Genomic DNA, 27,576 nt, shown 5'->3' on the forward strand with positions numbered 1-27,576 from the left:
TCTGCTGGGATTAAAGGCAGGCACTGTCCAGTTGTGTCTCACACTTGTTTTGGATCCATTATTATCAACTGCCTTCTCCTGGTGCAGTGGGCTAGGGATGGTTTGGTGTGTGGTGTTGAGTTTCACTCCAGATGCATTCCATTGCCCCTTTTCACTGTTGCATCTCTAGCTGTGACTACTGAGGCCTGACCCTGGGCCTCAAGTTCCACAGTGTGAAGGAGTGGAATTCTCTGCTTGTCGAGGGTGTGGGGAGCCTCTGGTATTCCTGTGGTGTGATGCAGACAGAAGGGTCTATGGGTCATGCCTCTCTACTTCCTCCTGCAGTTGGTAGGGAAGGGCCCACCACCAGATGATGTTTCCTTGAGCTCTGATGCCATTTGTTTTGTCCCTTAAAATCTCATTTTGGGCCATATATGTGTAAGCAATTATCCAGACCACTCCTCTGTGAAATTGGAATGCTTATGACAGAAAATAAAAGAGGTGACTCAAGATGCCAATTCTGTGCCCAAAAAAGACTGAAAATGAAAAAACTGCCAAAAATAGTGGGCCCAATTTGAGGGCCATATTGTTTTTAGGATTGGCAAAGAACTACACCTAAATATCCAACACTGGTAGAAAATTGAATGAAAAGGGGCTCAGAAGCACCTTGTGGGCGACTATTGGGAAAGATCTTCTCCAGGTAGAGTATAGGTGACTTCTTTCAATGTAACAATGTTCTCTCCTTTGTCTCGAAATAAGATTTATTCACCAGGTGAATAAATCTTGAGAACTTTGTGATGCCTGGAGACCTCAATCAACATGGAACACATAAAAATGACACACACTCTAAAATGGAGGTAGGGAAAGAGCTGGGTAGGCAGATGGGAGACTTGGGCTCACCAAGGTCAGGTTTCTCCTAACAGAAAGACCACAGTGGAACAGAATACAAAGACCACAGATGCAAGGCTGAACGTCAAACAAAGGGTGAGACATCTGTTATCCAGAGCCCAGACCTTTCTGAAAAGGGACAAACTTCAACACAGTGACCTTAACCTGAATGGAAGAAAGGGCACGTGAAGAGCACATTGTCACTGAATGCCTTACCCAGAAGTGGGCTGGGGGCTGATTTTCTTAACCCTTAGATCCTTATAAAACCTGAGACAACTGCCACTCACTGGCAATCCACTCTTGGGACCCCACCCATGCAGGAGTTCTGCTTTTTTTATATTGTTTTTGTAATTTCTGACACTTTGCCCTCACCCTTCCACTATTTGTGTCTGAAATTCTTTTAATGGATTAACAAGGCAAAGAACCCACTCAACTCCATGGTATGTGTTACAAATAACTGTAGACTAATTATGTCAGGAAACTAGACTGATGTGGGAAGTGCTATTACCTACTGCCCATCCCCACATCCTGCCTGTCCCCAGAATGGGGCTGCAGTTGAACCCTTATGAGATCACACAGGGAAGACGCTTTCAGACCTCACTAAGAAGAATGAATTCTCCACCTTGAAAATGTGAAGGCAGCACCCAATATTCTGTACAGCTGCTGAAACTAATTCTGACCTCCACGCAGGAATTTCCTTCTTCTAGGACAACACCCTCTCCTCAGTGCCATTCCCATACTTTCTAGGCAGCAGACGCAATCCTGCTTATGACAGAAAAAACAGAGATCCGAAGCGCAATTCATGGATAAGTGGACAGGCCCTCATGAAGTACTCCTCATCGCTCAGACATTTCTAACTCTCATTCACCACATCTGAGGAGGAAAGACACCACCAGAAGGTGATTTGCCCTTCTCATCCTGGGAACCCACAGTCCCTGGTTAGTGGACAACCCCTCTATAAATCTCACATGTCTGTTCAGGAGACAACCCTAGATGGAATATATCAAGCTTTCATGTGTTCAATGATTGTTCCTCTTGACCTTCTCTGTCCCTCCCTAAAACCAGGTCAGAGTCCTTTCCACCTGGTTACAAATTGGGCTCTCTGTTTTTGATCTCCATCATCAGGTGGATGGTTGAGACTGTGGAGAGCTCCCTCTGCTGGACACTGACTAACGAATTTGGAAAATTCAGGCAGCCAATCAAAGTACATGGCAGCAGGTCCCTAACTGGCTCAGATCAAGGGGGATAGCTGCCATGCTCAACCCAAAATGCCTCCTTCCCCCTTCTAACCAGGAGAGTCCTGAGATGTTCAAAATCAAGGCTGAGAAGTAAAAACCTGTCTCTTCTAGAAAGAGAAGGATTTGACACCACTCCAGACAAAAGCCATGGAGTAGGTGATGGAGCCAGATGGCTACTGGCAGGAGAAGCTGAATGGGTGAGAGATCCACCTCATGTACTGTGCACTACATGCATTTTGTGGAACTCCCCACCGAGTAGATTGGGCTCCCCAAAAGTTGTAGAATGCAACCATCACGCCGAAGGAGACCATGTGCCTTGGCCTATAGATACATTCTTGGGAAATGAAGAATCTCCTTTTCTGGCCTACTCAGAATGTTTCTTGAGTTGAAGGGATGCTGACCCCTGATCTAGTGCCCCAACTGGAAGTGTAAAGGGAAGACTCACACTTGCTGTATGACCTGCCACCTGTCACACACTTCCTTGGTTTTGAAGGGTCTGCATCATCGGTCACATCCACCAGGGGCCCCACTGCTCATATTTTTCCCTTTCCGAGGTGGCCTCTTCTTTTTGATTCTTTGTGTAGTTTGTGAGTCTTGGGCCAATCACCATCAGGAACATCTTCCACAGAGAGTGCAGGCATGGCATCAGAACACCTGGGCCAGGAAGAACAAGAAAAGAAAACTCACTTTTGTTTTGAACCTAGGGAAAAATTAATTCAAGGGTGTAACATATTCTTGAGGCATTTGTGTCATTCTTCTTTGACAAAGGAGGAGTGCTTCCTGAGTACATCTTCCCACTTTCTGGAATTGGGATGGTAGTAGAGTGTTTTCTGTGTGAACAACAACAACAAAAAAAACTTAATCCGATGTTAGTGTTAAGGAAATATTGAGAGGTTTTCAATATGTGGACCAATGCATGTGGAGCTCTGTGGTCATCATCCCCATGCTCACAGCCCTCCCAGGGAAGTCTAAACAGAAAATTACTATAGCTCTCATCCCCCAGAGTAGATGGAGGTCCAAGGGCCAACCACTGCTCCTGAAATTGGGTCATTGGAAATTCATACCATCAGCTAAACTGAGAAGGGGCCTCTTCTGGAGACTGTAGCTGGGTAGGAAAGCTGACACCATCACTGCTGAATGGCTGGAGGTGCAGGGTGGTCCCACTGTATAACTAAGAGTCCTCATGGGAAGAACCAATCTCCTGGAGCTCCTCACACCTCCACACATCTCCCTCCAGTTAGCACACCAGCTGCTCAGGAGGAAGGTCAGACAAAGCTTCCCTCATGTTTCCAGTGGGGATAGAGGAAACTGAGGCATTGGCTTCTAGGTCCACCTGGATCCATCCTCCTTTCATGAATACAACATATTCCCTATGATAAAACATCTGAGCAGAGCCTAACCAGCCTGGGTTCCCTGGCATGGGGGAAGGGATGGCTCCAAATGTAGTCCCATCTGGCCTTTTATTGGGGAGAATGGAAATAACTACCTCCAGTTTCCTCTGCACTTCCAGTCACATCTGAAGAGGAGGAATGAGAAGGACTTGAGAAAGTCACAGCCCAGGGTCTCAGGCTCAATTACTGACTGGTCTCAGGATTAATGAAGGCTTCCTCCCTCCATACCTCACCCTGCAACTCTAGGACCTCCATATACTAATGGCAGTTTTCACAAGACGGAATTGTAAGACTCAGACCTTATGAAGATATCCTTAGGAAAACCAAAGTCACAAGCCCTTAAAAAATACAGCTCATCATCACACCACAACTCTGAGCCAATAAAATATAAACTAGATCTAGAGGCCTACAAGCCTCTGTTCCTTTTCGCCAGTACATCATGTCCACAGCAGGACTAAATGTGAAAAGTGCACTAACAAAAGGCATCATTTGAAGAGACAGAGGCAGCAGTAGAACCATCCTGAAACATGCAGTGAAGAGAGCCTTGGACAACTGAGAAAGAGAAACAAGTGTGGTTAATATGCTAGGGCTCTAAAGGACACATAGGGCACATGTGATATGAACAGAGAGAATGTGCAGTGTGGATAGAGCAAGCCTGGGAGCCGGGTTCTGATTTGGCAGAAATATTGCAATGGTAAGGCTAGGATTTTAAAATCACTAAGATCATAACCCACTTGAATCAAAGTGTGGAATATGATATGTCAAGAAATTTGCAATGTTTTGAACAACCAACAATAAAAAAATAAAAAAAATAAATAAATAAATAAAATCACTAACATCAATATGTGCCTGGATCCAAAGTGAAAGACAGCGTGCAAGAACTGATGAGGGATGGAAAGGGGACAGGGCAAACTCTAGTGAGAATACAAACATGAAGGTTAGTTGTTAAAAATGTCCTCACAGGAGAGGGCCTTCCATATATGTGCTTCTGCATAGACTGGGCAGTGGCCAAGGATTCAAAAGTGTCATTTGAAGTGAACTGAACAAACTCTGAGAATACAGAGAAGCAATACAGAAACCTGCCAGAGCAGGTGAGCAAGGGATTGCACTAAGTTTCCAAAATCACTCCAGAATTCTGCCCCTGAGAATTACAGTGAATGAGCTCCAAAACATACAGAGCCTCCTAGCAGAATTGATCACCCAGAGGGAAGAACCAGTGAGCTCCAACACAGTTCACTTAAATGCCAAAGAGAGCAGAAACAGAGGAAGAAAATGAAGTAGGAATAAAGAAAGTGTAGGAGACTTGGGGAAGCAACATGAAGGGCCATCTCTTAAGATAAATTGGTTGTCTTCTCAGCAAATGTTAAAACTACACTGAAACTACCAGAGTATAAGAACAGTAGTGAATAAACTGGCCATATTTCAATGTGGAAAACAAAGTAGAAAATCTTCATGATCATTAGAACCCTATGCATGTTACATTAGCAAAATCATTGACCCAAAACATGCATGCTAAAGAATTTCTACAACACAGTTCTCTTACTCTTCAATAATCTGCTCGTGTCCATCAGAAAGATGCTGCATCCTTAATGACTTCTTGCCACAGTCCCTTCAATGACTATCAGTGAACTGAAGGACAAAATACATGAAAAAAATGAGCCTGATCTCAAAGTCCATTAAGCAACTGATGAGCAGTAAGGACAGCCTCCTGGACCCACCTCTGCCAATCATGGCTAAAAAGCCTCCTGTAAAAAGGAGAAACAGACTACAACAACATTCAGAAGAGTGGTGACGTGTTGCACAATGGAATACATAAGCTGGCTTTCTAAATAACTGTCCTTGCTCCTCAGTCACCACAGAATACACTAAGAGGATTATTCTGCACCTATTTTATAAATTCCATGTGGGAAAAATAATACTACTACCAAAAGTGGGGGTGCGGGGAATGCAGTGCCAAGGAGCAGGTCTTGGTTGGGTCATCACCTCTAGGATTCCAGCTCTCCTTTAGCTTGACTTCCATCTCTTCACATTTCTACCAGGACACTTAACTTACTGAGAGCCATGTTGCCTGGCCCAGAAGGCTGATCCTTGTAAAGACAAGTGTTGGAGTTCCGTCTAGGGCTTCCTCCTAGTTCATCATACAAATACCTTGTGGCAATTCTTCTATTTTAAAGGGTAGGCTGATTGACAAGCCCACCTCACCAAACAAACAAAGAAAAAAACAATGAAACCAACAAACAAAAAACAGTGGTTTCATGTGAAATGTGATATGGAACAGTTTTTGAGAGCTGTTCCATTCCCTTAATGACTGGTTGTCTCAATTGTTGGGGGTGTGGATCAAAATGAGATTTCCTGGAAATCTTTATCATTTCCCCAGATTTTTACTGCTGCAGTATGTCTTAGCTCCCCCTACCTCCAACCGCTACCCCTTGGTCCCTTTTCTCCACTCATCTTTCCCACATTTCTTTTCCTTTTTATTCTTTTTTTTTTTTTTTGCATATCAGAGGAAGCATACATCCCATATTTGTGCATCTAAGTTATTTGTGGATGTTGGTGTGTAGGTTTTTTTCTAGATGTGTCCTCATCTGGCTTTGGTATGTGTGCAATGCTGGCTTTATAAATTTGGAACGTGTTCATCCCTTTGTATTTCATGGAGTAATTTGAGGTGTTTTGGCATCAGTTCTCCTTTAAAGGTTTTTGGTACACCTCAGCTGGGAGTCCATCCAGCCCTGGGTTTTTCTTTGCTAGAGACAATAATTAAAAGCCTTCCATCTCATTACAACTCATTGGTCTGTTTGGGTTTTCTTTTGCTCTTGATTCAGTTTTGGTAGATCCTATTTATCTAGATATGTATTCATTTATTCTAGGTTTTCCAATGTATTGGCGTACCAGTTTCAAAGTAGTCTCTAATGATCTGCTGGATTTCTGTGGTATCTATGGTGATTTCACCTTTTTAATCTCTAATTTTATAAACTTGGATTTTCTCTCCTTTTCTCTTGGTTATGTTAGCATTATCCATCTTGTTTACATTTTCAAAGAAACACTGTTTCATTGGTCCTTAATGTTGTTATTTTTTATTCCCAAGTGCATTAATGTTGGCTCTGATCTTATTTCCTTCCTTCCTTCAGTGTTTGCTCCTCCACCATAGCCTGGCTTTTACACCATTTCCCATTTACAAGGTGCATGATGGGGGCTTCCTCAGTAGAGGGTGCTGAAGTGACACTGCAGGAAGCAGAGGCCTCTTGTGGTTAAGCTACTGCACCATTGCTCTGTGATGCTGGTATGAGTCCATGTGAGGGCAGCCTGGATCAGGTGAGGGGATTCTCAGATCCTGAGGAAGGCTTTGGTCTCCAGGAAAATTTTCCAACCCTTTCCAAGCTGATCTTAGGTGATGGTGCCCTCCTAGTGAATGGTCCAACTGTAGTGGGAGGTACTGACTCTGAGTTCAGAACTTGGCAGTCCCTGGCTCTACCCATGCCCACCTGAGTGGTAACACAACAACCACACTGCCTTTACCGGCGCATATTCCCAAGGGTCCCCCATGCCTTTCTGTTCAGAGGAAGCTGTGAGAGCCATGGAAGCTGCTCCCACAGGTAAGGAAGTTTCAGGTGGGCTGAGGGAAGGACATGCCTGGCTGCCCCTACATGTGCTCACCCATGCCCACCTGCTTGTCCCCCAGGGGTGAAGACCTGGCACAAGGCAGAAGATGCTGCAGACTACTGAAGATGCTGCAGACCTTGAAGAAAAAGGTAGGTGCAGGATGCACATCTGGGAAAGCAGAGCCAACTTGGGTTGGGGGCAATGGCTCCTGGAGGGGTGCTCCCTGGTGACAGGCAGTGTCACACTATAGGCAGGCTCACCCAGGATGGAGGGCTGGAGGTGTGACCCATGAGTTTAAGGTTCTGGGGGTGGCAGGGGTGGATGCAGTGTGAGGATCCTCCAGGGTGGGGGCATACCTTGAGGTGTCTGGTGGGACTCCATCTTCTGCAGGAACAGCTGTGTGGGGCTCAGTGAAGAGGGCTAAAAAGAGAGACACGCTCTTGGGGACAGGTAGGCCTGTTTGGGGAGGTTGATGTTGAGTGAGTCTGCCAAGGAGGGCCCAGCCTTCAGCAAAGGAGAGAGGTTCAGTTTAGGGAAAAAAAGACTCTCTCCTGCACCCACACATTCCTAGACCCCAGAGCCACCACCAGGAGACAGAGGCCACTTCTTGGGGGTCACAGGTCAGGATCTGTGAACTGCTTCTTTGGCAGTCAGGGTCCCCTCATCCTAACCACCTTACACAGGAGAATGACAGACAGACTCCTGCTGTCCTGCTGCCCTTTTACTGTCCCTTGGGCCACCCTGGAGATTAGTCCAGCCTCTGGATTTATAGCCGGTCACCTGTGAGGTCCCTGTAGAGGTGGGGAACATTTACAATGCTGGGGGCTAAGGATGGCATCTTCATGGCTGGACTGAGTGTGCGTGGGTGCACACATGGCTGTGTGTGTGTGTGTGCATGTGTGTGGAGTTGTGGCTGGAGTGTGTGTGTATGAGAATGTATGTGCATCTGTCTGCAGATGTCCAAGTGCATTTCCAGGCATTGTATGTGAATCTATGTGAACTGTTTTTGTGAATCTGTGTTTGTGTAATGCATGAGTATATATGAATAAATAAGGCTAATATTTTTTTTGTGTGTGTGTGTGTGTGTGACTTGCCCTTCTCTAGTCATCCCCCACCATCGTTCAGCCTGGCACCCCTTTGCAGTCATGTTTGCATCTTGTGAGCTGTCAGCCAGAGATCTTGCATGGTGTAGACATTTTGGGCCATCCTGGTGTGTGTGTGTGTGTGTATGTGTGTGTGTGTGTGTGTGTGTGTGCTTTAGGGTTGGCATCATGTGATGGATGCACTAAGCATCACTGAGGAGCTCCTTCCCATGCAGATGCAGATTGAGCACTTACTCACATGTTTTCATTGAAAGTACAACCCAGTCTGAAGACAGGTAGATAAATAAGTTCCATGGCAGAAATCAAGGTCAGAGAGAGAGGGAAAGGGCTCACCAGTGGTGGTGGTCAGCTTGGCCTCTCTGAGGGGATAACGTTTGAGCAGAGCATTGGAAGGGAGGACATACATTTCAGCAGGAAGTGTGTTCCTGGAAGAATATCAACACCTGCAAAGACCTTGAGTTGAAAAGACAGAGTAGCAAGGTGGCCAATGTAACCAGAGCAGAGTGAAGGAGAGTGACGATGAGGTCAAAGAAAGAACAGGGCCCACCATGCCGAGCCTCTTGGCTGCTGAAGTCTTTGGTCCTCACTCTGGATAACATGAGAGCCCTGGGGGAGTTTGGACCAGAGGAGAAACATGCAAGTATCAGGGACAAGTGGGGAGCAAGCACGGTCCCCAGGGTGTCAGGCCAGAGAGGAAACTTCTGCCTGTTCTTTGTAGAAATTTTACTCTGGGCTGGGAATCCCAGGCCCAGCCTCCACTTTCCAGCATGCAGAGGAGGTGCTGCAGAATTCTTGTCCATTGAATGGGTGCAGAACTTCCAAGAAGGACATTTCTGGGTCCCGTGAGTCCTGTAGGATTCACTCAGTTGAGCCTGTGTGTGGGCTCATGGGGCAGAATTTCTGAGGAATAATGCAGTCCCCCCCACAGGATGTGTTTTGAGGCTGTTTCAGGCCTCTGGCAGTGCAGCTCCTGGGTTCTTTGGATATTGACGAGTGTCTGGTAGCCTTGATCTCCCTGGTTCTCAGAAGTGAGGGTGGCAGGAGGGGCCTGACTTTCTTGTTTGCTTGTGTCTCCTGTGCCATCCTGTTGGGTCTCCCTGCCAAAGCCTCATGGGGTGCTGTAGTAGTTGGGGAGAGCATTATGTCATGGGTTAACAAGTAGGAAAGGGCACTTTTGTTACCCCAATGGTCCTGCAATTGCTAAGGCTGCCGACACCTGATGGAAGAGGACTTGGCCTGAGTCCTTGTTCCTAGGCCTCAGTCCCTAAAACCTATGTGACCCCTAGAAAGTCCCTCTCACATCCCCCTGTTCCTGCTTTCTAAGCAGAAGAGGTTCTAGAGCTGACCACCACTTCTGGTGAGCCCTAGGGTCTAGCCAATGCCTGGCACCACCCTCTGTGACCAGGCCCTCCCTGGAATTTGCCAAGGCTACAGATATAATAAAACAGTAGCTGATAAGGCTTGCTCCCTGCCAGGAAGCCCAGGGCTCAGTTAAAGACATCCTTAGTAAATAAAGGCATAACTGATGTGATTCTGCAATCTGTATATGGGGTAAAAATGGGAGCTCATAACCCACTTGAATCAAATTGTGAAATATGATATATCAAGAACTATGTAATGTTTTGAACAGCCAACAATAAAAAATTAAAAAAAAAAACAAATAAACAAAACAAAAATCACCATACGATACTGAGCCTGTTCTATAGACAATCTAATTTAACTACCTCCATGCTCTGTGCAGTGAACAACACACCTTCACTTGTGCATTAGGAAAATGGGACAAGGAGATGGCAGGTAAGTTGCCTAAGGTCCCAGATATGGTGAGTGGTTCACCCAGGGGTCTGGCCGCAAACCCTGCTTTCCATTGATCTGCAGCTGGAACCAACAGCCCATAGGTGGTTGTTACCTATGCTGGGAGTTGGCAAAGGTCCAGACTTTGGAATCAGACAGTCCTGGGTTCAAACTGTGGTCCTGCCCACTTAGTAGCTCCTGAACCTCTGTGATGACAGTCTCTTTCCCCTTATGCAGCAGTGTTGCTGACCTGTCCTAGTGGCACCATCTGTATGCAGGAAGGTGTCGCGACCCCTTGCCCGCAAGGAAGACGCAACTCAGGAATCTTCTTTCAGCAGTTTATTCAGGCCCTTGATATTTCTTCTTCTCCCTCTTGGATGCCCCTCCCAGCCTTAATAAAGCATCCCAAGCCCCAATGCAAAGCTGCCGCGTGGAGCTTTCTCACAGGGTGGTGAAAAATCATGTGCCAACTTTCCCAGATAAGGAGTTGTTTGTCACAGACCACAGCGGAGCCAGCGTCATCTTGTAATGGCGACCATAATCTGCAGAAACGGCAGAAGCGGCTCACCACAGTTCCCCCTTTCTGTTTTCTTAAAACAATACAGGCAAGAGTAGAGGTCCTATCCCACTGTGCAGAAGTGGCTGCATAGTATGGCTCAGTCCTAAGGAGGGCCCTTCCCCAGATCTGAGGCCATATCAGCCGACACCTTTTTTCGTGGGGCGGGGCGTGGACGCGTCGAACCCGCATGCAATAGGACATGCTCTCCTTGAGGTCCACATCAAGGATCACTCAAGTGCAGTGCCTTGCCTCGCATCCTGTATCGTGACGATGGTGGACGAAGGGGGATAGCTGAGGCTGAACTGTGGCTGTTTATAATGACAAACAAGTTGACAGCACCCTGAAAGAAAGGCACGAACTTCAAGGCGATAGAAAAGCACTAGTGTGGAAACCCATCTGCGTGCAATGGCAGTAAGACCGGCAGAGTGCAAGGGCTTTCCAACACTAAGAGAATAACAAGGAAAGTCATGTCGATCCCAGTGCAATGTTATAATAACTTGGGGTGTAACGACCATGACAAAGGTTTACTGCTTAAGATGCACAAGCCAGACTTGAGGCGAGTTGCCATTTTCTAAAGCTGCAAGAGCTTGTATGATCATAGCCTTTTCTTGTGCATGGCGAGTTTTAAGGCGACAGAGAAGCCACAAACAGAGCACAACACTGAAGCAACACATTGCACCAAAAATGCCTACTCCCACCCACTCTTTGAAGAAGGAAAAAGCAGAAGATATCCAATCGGTGAATTGACCCAAAGTCACTGGTTCAACACGGGTACTGTTCAAGACAGCAATCTGAGTTAGTTGAGACTGGATCAAGTTTTCTGCTTCCATGGACCAGGTTCCGGATAGATACTCTCCAATGATGCGGGAGGCATTTCTGGAATCATAAAATCTGACAGAGGTTATACATAAATGTGCACGTTGATCAATACAACCCAAATGTACTAGGTCAGACAATTCCTCAACTTGAGCTTGAAGCAGATCTATCCTTTGATTAGCAGCTAGAATCCCAGATAAAGTGTGTTGATTAATTCTACTTTGAGATTCAAGTATGGTGGATGTTTGTTGAATAACCTGATTAATAGTGGCAGCAGTTTGTACCTGGCTGGCCATGGCTACTCCAGCTGTAACTGCTGCAGCAGCAGACACCACCACAGCTGTCACTATAGCTGCCGTAATTCCAAAATCTCTACGGGCTCTAATCAGTTCAACAATAGGAAATGACTCTGGATCTGCAGTAACCGGGATCGGGACAAAAGTTGGAATTTCATAACCATTGCCGTAGTCCAGGAGCCATTCCAACACTCAGACAAATAACAGGTAATATTAGAACAATTAGGCATCCCCTGTGATGTATCATTAGCCAAAAGAAACAGGAACGGAGATTGGAGACGGACTGCTGCGGAGGGTAATGTAGCATTAGATAATTGTGAATTATTTGCAGAAATTTTAAGCCTCCTACCTCGCTCCGAGTCTTGGGTACTGCCAGAAACATTAAACAGCCAACTTTGGACTCCTAATATTTCCCTGGGGAAACACAAGCGCGGACTAGACTAGCCCAATCTGAGGGAGTCATGCAAAATCTAATAAGTCCCTCCACCTGAGTGAGAGTGAAAGCGGCATCTATGCCATAAGTGCGGACAGATTCTGCCAAGGTTTTAATTATCTTAAAGTCTAAAGGCTCATAATATCTTCCCCTGTTATTGTCCTGAAATACAGGGTATGCAAGTCCCATATCTGTATTAACTGTCCTCCAAACTTGTGCATGAAAAGATCTCCCGGAACCTTGGCTCCCCCCCACATACGGAGGTGGGGCAATCGGCACCATATCTTCTTCTAGATATTCTACCTCCTCCTCCTCAGAGTTTTGTTGACCGATGTTAACTCCCTTCCCCTTCTTACAGTAGGCCTGCGTGCCCTGTGTCTCCTTTTTCTTCTTTTTCATTTTTATCTTATGTAGTTGTTGTAACAATATATCAAGGTCCTCAGAACTCTCTGAGTCGCTTGTGTTCTCAGGCGTTTTTAATTCGGTCAAGTCTGGGTAGAGCCTTCTCCTATTTTTATCTTCAGGCTCTTTTGCCTTCTCACTACTGTTACTTTTAATACTCTCTGCCACTTCACTACATGATCCTTCAGATTTTTCCTCATGCAATTGCTCAAGAATAGCTTGACCCTCTCTCACAGCTTCCTGGCATTTACCATCTGTAAGGCAACCACGGACCATTTTCCAAAGGGGTATCACCCCACCCTCTAATATGCCCTGCTCAGAAGCAAAGTCAAGATCTTTGCCTAATTTATCCCAACTAGGCACAGTAAGGCTGCCCGAAAATGCAAACCACGGTGCAGCGATATCTATCTTCTGTAAAAATCTCTGTAAAGTACTATGTTTCACTTCCAGGCCCTTGGAACGTAACAGGCCATCTAGGGCCAGGAGAAGCGGACTTGAAGATGCGGCACCCATGACGCAACAACAAAGAAAGCACAAAAAAAAGAAAGCGAAAGTAGGAGCGAAAGTACACAGTGCAGCTGCAATAAAATATAAGGCTCTCTCTTTCATTACAGAGGAGCTGTCCCGCTTTGGTCGCGGATCCCACTTACTAGGGACTAACCCCGCTTTGATCGCGGATCCCACTTATTGGGACTAACCCCGCTTTGGTCGCGGATCCCACTTACCTGGGACTAACCGGTGCACCACCCCTGACTGTTGAAAGTTCTGGTTCCCGGGTTTCGGCGCCACTTGTCGCGACCCCTTGCCCGCAAGGAAGACGCAACTCAGGAATCTTCTTTCAGCAGTTTATTCAGGCCCTTGATATTTCTTCTTCTCCCTCTTGGATGCCCCTCCCAGCCTTAATAAAGCATCCCAAGCCCCAATGCAAAGCTGCCGCGTGGAGCTTTCTCACAGGGTGGTGAAAAATCATGTGCCAACTTTCCCAGATAAGGAGTTGTTTGTCACAGACCACAGCGGAGCCAGCGTCATCTTGTAATGGCGACCATAATCTGCAGAAACGGCAGAAGCGGCTCACCACAGGAAGGTGTGCTTGGCTCATTCCAGTGGGAGCAAGATGGACTCAGCTGTAGTGGGTCAGTTTCTTCCCTCTGCTCACAGATGACTTGGCAGATGCTCTCAGAGCATGAGCTTGATCATCTGGATAAGCCCTGGGTAGAGGTGCTGCAGGCCCCAGAGCTGTGCTATATGTTGAATACAAGGGGTATTTCTTGATGTCCAAAGAGATAAGCCCTTTGGAGGGAGCCTCTGGCCCTGCCATGATGTTGTCCTGAGCCCTTGGGTGAGGGGATTCCGAGTTCTAAATTCAGATGGGTCACTGTGTTTTTCTTTTAGTGATATGAGAAGATAGAATATCCATATTTTTATGCTTTTTCTGTGCTGATGTTTTAGGAGCTCAGATTGTGGGTGTTCTTAGGGATGCAACGGTTGCTTCCTCACTGAGGCCACAATGAAAAATCAGATAGCTGAGGCCCTAGGAGTCAGACACTCAGTGATACTTTGGTCTTTGAAAGCATTCCCTGTAGTTATTCTTCAGTACATTATGCTTAATTAGTAGATTAGAATTATAGAATCTTCCATTCATCAAACCGCAATCCTAAGTGCTTTGCCTTGTCTCATATAATTTACACGGCTGACTTCCTCTTTTGAAGGTGGAGGTAGCAACTCCTCTTTACTAGCAAGGATGTTGAAGCTCTGAGGGTTTAATGACTGAGCCAAGGCCACACAGCTGTGAAGCAGCAAAGTGGGTCCATCTTTCAAATTGGATAAACCCTAACAAAATTAGCCAGAACAATAAGTAAAGAAACATAACTTTACAGGAGAAAAAGAAGGCTGTAAAGTGGATTGCTTTGGTTCACGTGTGTGGGAAGTATGTGGTGAACACAGATTCAGGCACAGCTTTATCCAGAGGTTGCAGTGATGTCCTCAGGATACTGCCTCTCTCCATCTCCCTGCACTGCTTTCTCCTGCTCACCCTCTCTCAGTGGGGTGGTGGCATATTGCCAAGCAGCTTTCGGGGCACAATCTGCTAGTTTGGCATTGAAGGAAAAGACAGTGTCCCATGCCTAATGATGATAATGAAAGTAATGGGATTGGTGTGGCTGGTCCAGCCTGCGTCACTGCTTCTTTGTGCCCATCATGGTGGAATGGATTGATCTCAGTGATCAAGCCTCGAGGGGCTGAGTCACCATATAAGAGAAAGAAACTGTCACCAAAAATATTCAAGGTTAAATGATGAGGCAAGGAGGTGAAAGCCAAGCAGGCAAGCCACAGATGTGCCCACTGAAGGGGTGAGATCAGCTACGTTTGGAGCATAGCCTCTTGCAGTAGAGGTGGCTGAGTTTGCCCCTGTGCCTGTCTTTGGTCCTAAGTGCTGCCTGCAGGCTTACGGTTTGCCAGGTGTCCACTGGATCAGGTGAGCAGACCATGATATTGTGCACACAGACACCTACTTGCTGCATGGAGACAGCATCCCCAGCTTGCCTGGGTACCTCCAAGTGTCCAGAATGCATTACCCAAATCTGGCCCACGTTGCCCAGGTCTGAATCAGTGAAGGCAGGTGTACCTAAGACCCATCAAGTGTGGCTTTGAAACAACAGAAACTGATTTCTCACAGATCTGGAGGCTGACAGGCCAAGATCAGGGGGCCAGGATGGCAGGGTCTGGTGCGGGCCCTCCCCCAGGTGGCAGCCTGCACACTTCTCATTATATCCTCACCCTGTGCCTTTTCCACAGCTTCCAAGCCCTCCTCTCCAGTCCTGGGGGAGCTGGGGAGACCACAGTGAGCTCAAGGAAGGCCCCTACCCTCCTGGAGTCCATGGTCCAGAAGGAGGGCCCGAGAAAGAACAAGCAAACTGATGAAGAAATAGGTTGAATTCAGAATTCAGAGGGGAGAGAGGGTCAGGGTGTTCCTGGGTGGTAGTCAGAATGGGCTTCTCAGAGGAGGTGTAGTGGGAGCTGAGAGCTTATTGATGGACAGGAGCTGCTGGGCCAAGAAGTGGGAAGAGCAGCACAAAGGTGCTCAGGCAGCAAGCAGCTGGCAGCCTCTGAGGGGGCAGGGGTGACATGGAGATAAGTAGGGACAGCACAGGGACAGAGAGGGAGAGGTGGGCCACCCTAAATCTGAGTCTTCCCCCATGGCCTCCTCCAGTGGAGGTTGCAAACAGGACTTCTGATCTGTGACCATCAGACACCTTCTCTGTAAAGACCCCAAAGTCCCTTGAAGGCCATGCTGCGCTGAGCTTGGAGAGAGGCAGGTTGGAAAGGAGGTGCTGGGTCTGTTTGCCCCGAGCTCTGGCCATCTGCCCTTAGCTGCCCCAGTGCAGAGTGACAAAGCACACTTCTTTCTTTTCTTGTTTTTTACTTGATAACTTTTTAGAGCATTTTTAAGCTCAAAATTGAGAGGAAGGACAAAGATATTCTGAATGCCCCCGTCCCTGCACAGCCTCAGCCTCTGTCACCATCACTGGCCACCAGAGAGGCACATTTGTTCCAGTTCAGAAACCCACATCATTGTCACCTAGATTCTTGGGCTTACCTTAATCTTTACTCTTGCTGATGCATATTCTGTGGGCTTGGACAGTTGTAGAATGACATGAACCCACCTTTGGCCATGACCATGATGTTTACTGGCAGTGAGCTGAGGAAGCAGGTGTGTTGGCCACCTGGACAGAGCCACCTGTAGCTATGTGGGGCTTCACTGATGCAAAGTGAAGTCTCCTCACAGGCCTGATGGGCCTTGCCTCCCCAGGTCAGCAGCCTCATTGGGAACTTGGGAATGCTAAAAGAGACACCTACATTGCATAGTGCTATGAATCTTTGGGCTTACATGGGAAGCACTCACTTCCAGGAGGCACCCATAGGGGTTTGTTGAATGAGTGAATAAGTGCACTCTGTTCCAGACTTGGTGTGGGACAGCCTGGATTTGAATTCCCACCCTGATTTGAATTCCCACCCTGGCACTTCATGCTGAGTATTCTGTGGCAAGTCATTTAATTTGTCCATGACTCAGTTTCCTCATCTATACACGGGTGTTGTACCCATCTCATTGAGTTACTATGAAGAGTGGAAGAAACCATGTCCCTGAACATGGGCCAGAAACACAGTGGTAGATGGTGCTACTAAAACAAATGTACAGACACTTAATAGACAGCAGCTACTGTCTTCAATTCTTTGAAGGTGCCGTATCATTCCACAATTCTTATGGAAACTTTTCAGTGTGTTTCTGGCTTTGTTGGGATATTTTTCAGGCACATTGTGTAGAATTGGGTGGAGAAGGCCATTTTACTTTCTTATAAATGATTTGGTGGAAATTTGTGATTTGGCTTCTCAATTTAAGACATTTAATTCACATTGGAATAAATTCCAATGTGACGGCACTAAATCAACCAGTAATTAAAGATGTGGCATCTTTCAGATGAGTAGAAGCAATTCAAGAAAGGATAAGAATGATGTCTTTTAGAAACACTTTATGATATAACTTTTGGGTCAGTAAGTAACATGCTTAATAAATATTGTGTTAGGTCAGCTTAGTGTCTACATTTTTGTATCCTAGTAGCATTTTATCTCATTTTAGTATTGTTGATGAGAGAACCTATTTATCTTGAAAGACATTATTTAGTGTTACTTTCAACATTTGCAGCTGTGTATATCCAGATGCTTGGGTCAAGCAGCTGTTGTGTACAGAAAGCCTTTCCTCTTAGGTCATGTGTCACTAAGGCAAAATGAGCACATAAGGAGTCTGCTGTCCATTGGAAGCCACAGCAAAGGGACCAGGAGCTGCAAGGGCATTTAGGTCTTTTGGAAGTTGAATCCTGATCATTTCTTTGCTTAAGTAATCTTCTCCCATTCAGTTTTTCTTATGGTACTTTGAAGTGATGATTCTACTGCTATTTTGGGGAGAGCATAAACAATTTTTTAAGTTTGGTATAGTTTAAAAGAACTTAGCATCATGTGCTTGTCACCTCTGGTAGGAAAGTAATGAGCAGCCACTTAGCTCCCTGTGTACAAGGAATATGATCCTGAGTCTCCTGGGAGAGTTAGCTAATTCTTGAGGTTCCTTAGGAGAGGGGAAAGGTGTCAGCTCCTTGAGTTTTATACAAGAGTGAGCACAGGGTGCTCAGTGGTCATGGATTAGTTTAGTGAGTGTTCCCTGCAGGGAATGGTCTCCCGTTCCCTGTCTAGTCCTCAAAACTGAATTGTCTGTCCTTCTCTCGGCTCCAGTATCCTTAGCTATTGAGTCAATATTGCCTCCTGAGATACTTCTTTGTTCATGTTTCTGGGGCCTTGTTTCAATATTTTACTTGGAGGAATAGGAGGAAATTGTCTTGAATGACACACAAAACAAAGGGTAGTGGCTTGCTGCTTCCCTGAAAGAAGCAATGTAGCCTTTCCCTAAAGTCATGAAGATAGAGTCTCCACTCCTCTGGTTAGGACCATGCTGTTGGACAAAATCTTGGCCACTTCACAACATTGTTGGTTCTTGATATATTTTGTGCGTCAGTGAAGTTTACAACCCACATATTTTCTCTTCTGTGAGGCACTCAGAAAGGGAAGCACAGAAATACCATCCCCTTGCCATTTCATGGGATCCCTGGGTCTCTCTGGTTGCTGCCACACAAACTTTTCTCCCAGAGCTCTAGAATCCCAGCAGTGCCCCAGCTGTGGGGCTATGGAGCCAGACAAAAGTGAGACTTCCCTTGACTCAAACTTAGAAGTTGTCTTCATGACCTGGCTGATTTCTGTTTCTTAGAAACCAGATGCTGATGTGGATCCACTTGGAGGGAAGGGAGCTACAGGCCTTGGGCACCAGGATGCTATGGTCTTTTGGATCCTCTGTAATGAACCCACATAATACAATGGGAAGAGGCCTTGGGACAATTCTAAATCTCACATGAAGCCATTGGCAGGTCTCTGACAAAGGTGAGACTATCTCTGAATATCAGCCACTATAGCATTCCACTGGTGCAGAGAGGGGACCATGGCCAAGGCAGGAGTTGACTTTCTCTCTCTCACTGTGGGACTCAGGTGATGGTAGAGTTGCATGTCATTTTTTGTCCCTCAAATTCCAATGCTGTGTCATCTGTAGATTTGTGTATTACAGACTCATAACTTTAGCATTAGGGTATCTGAGGGAGTACATGTATGTATGGGTTCATTCCCCTGATGACCACCTGAAAAGCAGGTGGTCTAATAATCCTTGATGGACACATTAGGGAGCCATGGAGGTCTTGCAAGCCACAATGACTTCTTCAGGATCACACACATAACCTAAAGGAGGACGTGGGTCTGGACCACATTCTGTTCCAAACCAGAGGAGCTGCCTATTCCTGGCTTATCTGTGGACCTGATCCAGGGTGTGTTGGTGTAACTGTGTTCACTGGTGCCTGTGTCATGAGAATATGGGAGCATCCCAGATCCCAGGGGGCCTTTGGAACCATCTTATGTGGGAATAGAACTCAGGTAAGGAGTCCCCAAGGAAGTGACCTCACTTTTTGGTCACAAAACATACAGACCTTGCAACCCTAGTAGCTAGGCACCAACAATCAGATACAGTCCCAGTCTGCTCACTGGTGTTGAGACAGCAAGCCCAGTGCCAAGAGTTCCTGATCTGTGGATGCTCAAGCCTCAGAAAAGCCCTGAATAGGGGGGCCTTTCTTGAGTTCTGGGTCACTGCTGGGTCCTTAGAGCTCTGGCAATTTTTCCCAAGGAGAGCAGAATTGAGACATGACAGGCAACCACAAGGGACCAGAATCTCAATTTCCCCTTGATTGCTAGAGACCCTCACCAGGTTTGTGTGTGTATGTGTGTGTTGTGTGTGTGTGTGTGTGTGTGTGTGATATCTCAAGAATACAGAGATAAATCCTTCAATTTAACCTGAGTGTATGGCAATGAGTCATTTTGCATATGGCTACTTTTCCATGTTGTAGTGTCCCTATTTGATTCCACAGTCTAGGGAGAAGATGACCAAGATTCATCAATGGATGTGTCCTGTCTACTGGAAACCTTCACAGCACTCATCCTCCAGGAGCCAAGGAATGGCCTGGTTCCTGTCCTGCAAAGGGGAACACCTCCTATGGCCATGAATTTTTATATTCCTACCCAAATCTGGTTAATCCTCAGAAGGTGCTGGAGCTGCTGTGTAGTAAAAGGTGTGTATCAATCACCTCCAAGCCCTGGCACATGGCCATGTCCTAGTTGGTCCTGGGATTTCTGGGCAATCCGTCCCCTCTGGAGAAAGTAGTGTTTTCAGAGGAGAACCCTGCCTGGATGTTTAGAAAACCGAGTAGGATGAGCCCAAGGAGTGTCTGCCTCAGGCCTGGTTCTGTGTAACATGCTGCCTGCAGCTCTGGTCTTGCCCTGTGGGCACGTCCCCTCTCTGTGAGCAAGTTCCCTATCTCAGGCCTCACTACTCTGAGGCTTCAGGATAAGCAATTTTCACATTTGGGAAGGAGTCTGTGGACTGCATCTGGGAGCATTCCAACCTGCATGTAGTCAGAACAGGGACCCTTGGGGAGAAAGGAATGGGTCCTGGCCCTGAGGTAGCTAGGCATTAGGTGGTTGGGCTCAGTCATTGCTCAAATGTATATGTAACATCACTATTGGCCATCACTTGGCCTACCATTTAGGAAGCAATGCAGACAAACCTCCTAGCCCTCCAGAACTTCCATGATTGTCAGGAAGTTAGTCAAGCCCACCAGCCATCTTGGCAGATGAGGGGCACAGGATGTTAGAGGTGACAGCCGCCTCACCTTCTCTAGGTATAGAAACCTGCAGCCCGATGTTTGTGAGGAGTGGCTACAAAAAAAGAAGTGAGTGGTCTTTGGGCCAGTCGGGAGGGCTCCTGTTTTAAGAGGGGCCAATTGATTGGCTGTTGTAAAAGATAGCTGGGTAAACCCCAATTTCCACCCTGTGTGATTTCCATCAGAGGACTCAACTCTGGGGCTTATACTGTAGAGAGGACATAGTGTGCTGCAATGGGATTCTGGACACCCAAGGAGCAGAGGAGTGGTTGGGGCCTCAGAACCAGGCTCTGTGAGGATCCCATCCCAACACAGCCAATTCCAGCCTGGGTTGCCCATACTTTTCTGTACAGAGACTGGACAGCAAGTGTGGGGAGCCCCTTACCCACACATGTGCCTCAAAGGTTGCCATTTTGATGTGGTGCATGGGCCTGCTTGGGCACTCATTGAGAAGCCCATGATGCAGGGGCCTTGGGAGGTGCTACCTAAAGGAGAGACCCAGTCCCTCATGACTCCCTGTCTCACTCCACACTCCATAGCACCCTCTGCTCCATCATTGAAATGTGGCTGTGCCTCTATGCAGAATATTTTTGAGGTCCGAAGACTTGGACAACCTGAAATATCTCAGGGCCTTCCAGTTACTCATTATGACTGAATCAGAGGGGAACTTCCATGTCCTTCCCCAGCTGGAGAACACAGATCCTGTGAGTCTGAGCCGTCTGATTATGGGGATGGGGCCTGAGGTGGATGACTGAAGGTGTGTGCAGAGGAATCTCTGCTGGTGGCCTTGGGATCTGCCATATGGTCGTGAGAAACACAAGCCTGACATCCTGCAGCTGATGGAACCTAGTCTGGGAAGATGTCCTATTGGGGAGGGCCTGGGCTATTCTCAGAGGCAGGGTTCTAGTGTGAATTGGGAAAGGCCCAAGGAAAGCCAGTCATGTTGGGTGTTTTCTCCTGCAGGTCCAGCACCACCCCAAGTGATGTAATTGCCTCCAGTAGCCATGGCCTAATTTACCTGCTTATATTTTTGGAGCATATTATCACATTCCCTGTGAAGGAGGAGGAATAGCCCTGAAAACCGAAGTTGGCCCTACACCAGCACTGAACACACAGGAAGATATGGAGCCATGAGTGGCCTCTGTAAACATTCAGGAAGAGGAGACAGCTTAGCTGCCACTAAGCAAGTGAGTGGACATTGAACATTATCCTCCTCTTGACGATATATATATATTTATATATATAAATCCCATCCTTTGAAAGAGAGCTGCCATCCCATCCTTTGAAAGAGAGCCACCTTTCCTGGCAGCAACTTAAATTTCAGGCACCAAAACACCAGAAGCAGTAAGTCAAGAAACTATTAGGCCAGCAGCCCTCCACTTCTCCTGGAATGTACGCTCACCACCCAAAGTTCTAATGTTTTCTATGGCACCTCCCACATGTGACCTTCTGAGCATTACCCAGTGCCAGACCCCCCAGCTCAGCTCTCCTTCCACTTCCCTCTGAGATTGTCTATTTTTTTGTGTGTGATGGTAATTCTTTCATTTTTAGGATGGCATTGTAAGTATTTTTAGTGACAATCTTTTATGTTGACCTAAAAATGCTCATCCATTCACCAGGCTGTGCCACCATCAGCAGTGTGTAGCTGCTGATGGAGCCCACGTAGAGCTCATGGTGCTGTGGGAGAGGACACAAACAGGCCATCCTGGAGAAGGTGAGATAGAGGTCCCTGGGTATAGAGCAGAGGTGACTGCCTAATGAGTGTTGAAGATTTCAGGCCATTATAACTCATACTGTGATCTGTGATATTAACTATTTTAATTGTCACGTGGCACTAAAAATCCTGTTCATATAAGATAACAACCTTAATATGTGCATTCTTATTGCTCCACAGATCATGGCTCACCATCCTCTTATTCTCCAAGACACACTATTGAAGTAGAACCATTAATAAATCAGTAATGGTTTGTACTATTTAAATAAAAGGAAGAGTCTTATGCTTTGCACTTCACATAAAAAGCTGTGCATCTTGCACTACTTTGTCACACTGAGAATGCAAAGGAAATGTTCATGAAGGAAATTAAAGGGCTGCTCCAGGGCATATGTAAATGACAAAAAGGAAATAACAGCATTATTTCTCATTCGGAAAAAAACTTTTCATAGTGTGGAGAAAAGAAGAAACGACCCACGTTCCATTCAGCCAAAGCCAAATCCAGATAAGGCCATCACGTTACATTGTTCTACTGACAAGAGAATTGAGAAAGCTGCAGAAGAAGTTTGAAGTTGCCAGAGTTTGTTTGATGATGTTCTTGGCAAGAGGCTCCTCTCCATAAAATAAAAGTGCAAGGCAAAGAAGCAAGTACTGATGCAGAAGCTCTTGCAAGTCATCAAGGAGGTCTTGCTAACCTATTTGATGAAGATGTTTTGTGGGTTAGGTAGTAGGTGTCCCCAGAAGCTCACAGGTGAGCCAATGCAAGGTTTATCAATGAGATGATTCAGTTTTGAGATCAGTGAGTTAATCCCTTGACAGAAATAAACAGGCAGCAGGCATGGAAGGGCATGTGATGGACCCTTCCCAAGCCTAGGGGTGCAGGTGGCACCTGTGGAAGTGTCCAGTGGGTCTGAAATAAGTCTGGTATCCAGAACTGGAGCCTACAGAGGCCAGCCTTAGCATTCCACAGCAGGGTTCCACATTGGAGTTTCCCAGTGACCCGGAGCAGTGCAGGATTCTGTAGCAGGAGCATCCATCTGTGAGGAGGATGTCAAACAGGAGTCCCATGGCAGTTTGGGGAGTCCAGATGTATCAGTGGCAGGATGGGGACTTGGCCTCAGGCTTGGAGGACAGCCACAAGCAGGAACCAGGACAGTGAAGCCTTGGTGTTGGGCCTCTGTGGAATGTCAGTTTCTGGAGTTCAGTTATGGCAGCGGTGGCAAAGGCAACTGAGGAGTCTGGAGGTGGCGGCAGCAAGCCAGGCATCCAGACAGGAGCATCCTCATCCTCTGGTGGTGGTGGGAGTCTGTTCCCAATGCAGTGGTGGTGGCTGCAGCATTACTGGTGGCTATGTGGGGACTCCAGTGGAGCTCTGGTAGCGGTGATGGTGACAGCATGGGACAGTGGGCCTCAGAGTCAGAGGGCAACTGGAGGCTGTGATGGTCTCTGCAGTGGCTCCTGCAGGTGACTGGTCTTGCTTCTAGTAGAACCTGCCTGCTCAGGAAGCAGGACATAGGAGCTGGTGGTACCCAGACAGCTGCTGAGGTCCTTATACTGACCAGGCCAGCCATGCCTGGCATTGGCCTTGAGTCCACCAGGCAGCTGCTCGCCTGATCCTTGAGTCCCTCCCAGGGTTGTAGCCTCTAAGGGGTGAGTAGGCCATCTTCCAGCTGGGGAAGCCTTTGGAGAGGACACCCACCCTCCCCAGGCACATCTCCCCTGGGCTGTGGCAGCAGAGTGCAGAGGTGGGAGGTGGGGGGGGCCTAGAAAATCCTCACCCTCCAAGGGCATCCTGGGGCAGGACAAGAGTGGAGGGCACAGGTGGCAGAGGGAGCCTAAGGGTGCAGACCCTCTGTCTTGGTCTTCTGCTGCCCTTAGCCACAGAAATGTGCTTTGGGGGTGAAGATGTCCTAGGACCTCTGATCTCTGTCCCCACAGTCCATGCAGGATGTGGCTGGGGACAGTGGGGTTCTCTCCTAAGGCCACCTCAATCTGGCAGACAGCCTAGTTCCTCAGTAGAAGCTGTACCAGGGCATGAGGTGAAGAGGCACCAAGTGGGCTCATGGCCAGAGCGAGGCATGGCAGCTGAGGGCAGATAAGTTCCTGGATTGCTGCCTGGGTACTGTGGTCTCCCATATGCTTCTTCCTGAGCAGGCCAAGTCCACCAGGAGAAAGACCAGGGCCTGGAGCTTCCAGAGGCCATCTTAGCTACTGGTCACCTTCTCACTCTGATGCCCACTATCCCATGCCCTCACGACCACTGCCAGCCTGGAGCTCTTTGCTGTAGCCACCCAGATTCCCCACATGGCCACTGGATGCCACATTCACCACCCTGCAGCCGGACCCCAATTACTGCTGCAGGAATGAGATGCTCACTGCTGGACACTGCCTGTTGTTGCTGCCCCTGCTTCTGGGCTCTTCTGGTGCCACCACCATCATGCAGCAATTGAACTTTCAAACTCCAGCTGGATTCTGATGCTGCCCACCAAGGACCCAACGTCACTGCACTTCACCCCAAGCCTGATATCCGACCCCTATACTGAGGACCCCTGATGCAGGTGCATGTTGCTCTCACCCCTGCCAGACTTTGAAGCTCCACCCTGCTGTCACCAGACTTTAACATGGACACCAGACAGTGATGCTCAGTACTGGATGCCAACTTTATTGCAACTGCAGCCAGACTCTTGTCACTATGGCAGGATGACAACCCTCAGGACTGGATGCCTCTGTTGTCACAACCACTCTTTCTGGATCCTTCCACAGTCACCGCCAGCATGAGTAGGAAGCAAGGTACACAGCTGCATGCTGACACATCCACAGACACCCACACCCCATTCCAATACTGCAGTCCTGACTTTTGATGCCTGATGCCCTATGCTAAAAGTGGCTGGATGCTGCTATGGCCACAAGATGCCCCATTTCATGATGGTGCCATTGGAGTGAATTGACTCCAAGGCTTCTGGTCTGCTCAAGATATACAAGAGCTAGGAAACTGGGCATTCTCCATCACAGTCACCTCACCATGCTGCCTGCCTATCGCCACCCCCCCCCCCCGCCCCCGGACCAACCACCACTCCTCAGGACCCTTGAGGAGTTATGGCTCTAACTCAGGGAACTCATCCAAATAAACTAGTGAGCACATTAAATAAAGGCTGAGGTCCTCACAGCAGGCAGTGGGTGGGTCTAGGTGGGTCCAGCTCACTGCTGAGAGAGCAGGGTCAGAGCCTGGGAGCTGCTGACCAGGTCTGGACCTGATCCTTTAGGGCAAGCTGGAGAGGGATCTCTGGATGCTCTGGGAGTCCAGCCCTGGAAGCACCTTCTGGTCCTTTCTCCTAAACTTCCCACCACGTCTTCTCCCCCTATCCCCCACTCCTCCCTGAGGGGACTCTGTGTCCTGGACATGGGGCCATATGGGCACTGGGTCTCTGGGCAGTGGTGTGAGGCCTGAGCACATTGCAGCAGGCTGGGGACAGCCAGACTGGCCATACCTGAACTTGGAGAAAAACAACCCATTTGGAAAATACCCTCCTAGATCTACCAAATTTAGCCTAACTCTGGCTTCTTCCAAGAGATTATCAAGAAAGAAAAAATATAAGTTAGCAAGTTTTGTCTGGCTAAGGGGTATTGTGAGGAGGGGTAAGGACTTCAGAATGGGTAGAGCTGGATACAACCTTGGGTTTGCATCTGGTAAAGTAAAGATGGTGAGGAGGATAAGCCAAGGGTAAATTAAGCTGCTGAGCACTGCCTAAACTTTGGGATCCAAGTAGGCATATGACATAATTTCCATGCAGAAATATATTCTGAGCTTAAAGTTAACCCACTTTGAAGTGCAATTGACCTTTGAGACAGGGGGTTAAAATTTATTTTTTATTTTTTAGATGAAATAATAATATATGGAAGATCATAAGCCAATGTTGGGTCAGGCTTCTGAAATTATAGGTTGTTTTCAAATTTGTTTAAAGTTACATTGAGATAAATCTACATAGTTCAGGCCTCCTGGGATATCCCCCACCTCTGTCACAGCCCCACTCTGAGCACTGTCCACAATCCCTTACTCTTCTTTAGAGTGTCACCAAATATGTCAATACATGTATGTACACATGCAGAAATATACATTATGTAATATTTTGTTCCTTTTGGAATTTCTTGAAAATAAAATCTCTTATTCTTACGTACATTCTTTTGCAGCTTTCTCTCCTTAATTTGCACCCTTTAAGCTGAGCATCAGGAAGAAGGAAACACCTGACAAGCTCAAGGATCAGAAGGACACCAACCCTTCTCAAGTCACTCTGGAAGATGACTAGCCTGCATGTGCCCAAAGCTAGAGGAAACATCAGCCCTGCTTCAGCCACTGTGGGCTGGATGATCCACACAAGGTGTAAGATAAACTCACCAACAGGAAAATGGACTGTTTCTCCCTCTAAGACAGCTCTTATACTCTCATTGCCACCACTTACCTCTTTCATATACACAGTCCTTTCTTTTGTCTTGACTCTAGGACTGATAACAATCAAACACATAGTTAACACTATCAGAAAACTACCACATGTACCAGTTCAAACCTGAAAGGGTATTACGGTTGGCATCCAAGCTCACTAGTTGGTGGATGGTTTCCTGTTCTTGATGGATTCAAATCTTAATTGACATAGCAGGGATTATGCTATGAACTTGTTCATTGCTTCCATGTTTGCTTCCTCTTTACATTACAACTAGTGGGTCTACTATAGAAGCAGCTGTTAAAAAAAATATGATGTGACATTTTATAAAGCTTAAATCCAAGAAGATAATAATGCTTTTTGACTTAGAGGATTAAATAGTGAGCATCAAAGGGGGTAATGATGTACCCCACAGAAGACCCCCATCTTCATTGTAAGATATAAGCCTCTCTCCTAGTCAAGGAGATAATTGTTTAAGAAGTGAGCAGGATTTCTAGAGAACTTATTGTGCTTTGCACTCCTCTTTGTTGTGAAGGCCGGGTTTCTTGTAAAGGCCTGCAGGGCTGGGGTTGTGGTCAGTGACAGAGCACTTGCCTAGCATATGTGAGACCTGAGGTTTGATTCTTGGCACCACCAAAAAACAGAAAAAAATTACATGTATTATTCTCATCTACAATTTTTTTAAAAAAAAGGTCTCCAATCATGTGTGTTGATGTGCAAAAGATCTGTTTCCATAGTAAAAATTTTTGAAACCTCTTTCCAACCAAAGAACGTGGAACAAAATGTAACTGTTATGTTAACCATTGTATTGTACAACCACCAACTGAATTCTCTGAGAATTTCCAGACCTGGGGTCCAGAGATTGTTTGGCTTTAGCCCTTCTGGATTGCTGCAGCTTAAATAAATCTGCTTCCTCCAAATTCCTCAGGTGTCCAGCCTTATCTATCCTAAATCAATGCCTGCTTGAAATGCTAGAATGTCCCCATTCTTGAAGGGCACACAGGGACAGTCTCTCAGACTGTGTCACAGTATGAATTCTATGAAAAGTCATTCATCACCAAAAAAAAAAAAAAAAAAAAAAACAAACTAAAGGCGGGTTACACTACAGGGACTTCCTGGAAGTAACATCAAATT

At 46.9% G+C, this 27,576-nt stretch overlaps 1 protein-coding gene across 5 annotated transcripts in view; it reads left to right on the top strand.

Annotated features, from left to right (window-relative positions):
• Positions 1 to 26,757, top strand: part of LOC124102299 (mucin-5AC-like) — a 38,853-nt gene extending 12,096 nt beyond the window's left edge. Inside the window, exons 1-6 of one of the 5 annotated variants that reach the window (XR_006854840.2) lie at positions 1,348 to 7,089; positions 7,176 to 7,245; positions 19,504 to 19,704; positions 21,259 to 21,482; positions 22,190 to 24,796; positions 26,195 to 26,757. Coding sequence is in view for 3 of the 5 variants with exons in the window: in XM_058584398.1 (XP_058440381.1) it covers positions 7,176 to 7,181 (6 nt within the window). In the remaining 2 variants the exon portion in view is untranslated. Of the gene's footprint in view, positions 1 to 1,347; positions 7,090 to 7,175; positions 7,246 to 18,305; positions 18,419 to 19,503; positions 19,705 to 21,258; positions 21,483 to 22,189; positions 24,797 to 26,194 lie in introns of those variants that run through there. The other 4 variants (XR_006854836.2, XM_058584398.1, XM_058584394.1 and 1 more) reach the window with 4 other exon arrangements.
• Positions 26,758 to 27,576: the final 819 nt, after the last annotated feature.

This window comes from Marmota monax, unplaced genomic scaffold, assembly GCF_021218885.2.
Source record: "Marmota monax isolate L192 unplaced genomic scaffold, Marmota_monax_Labrador192_F-V1.1 WCK01_AAM20220418_F8-fsc00112, whole genome shotgun sequence".
NCBI lineage: Eukaryota > Metazoa > Chordata > Mammalia > Rodentia > Sciuridae > Marmota > Marmota monax.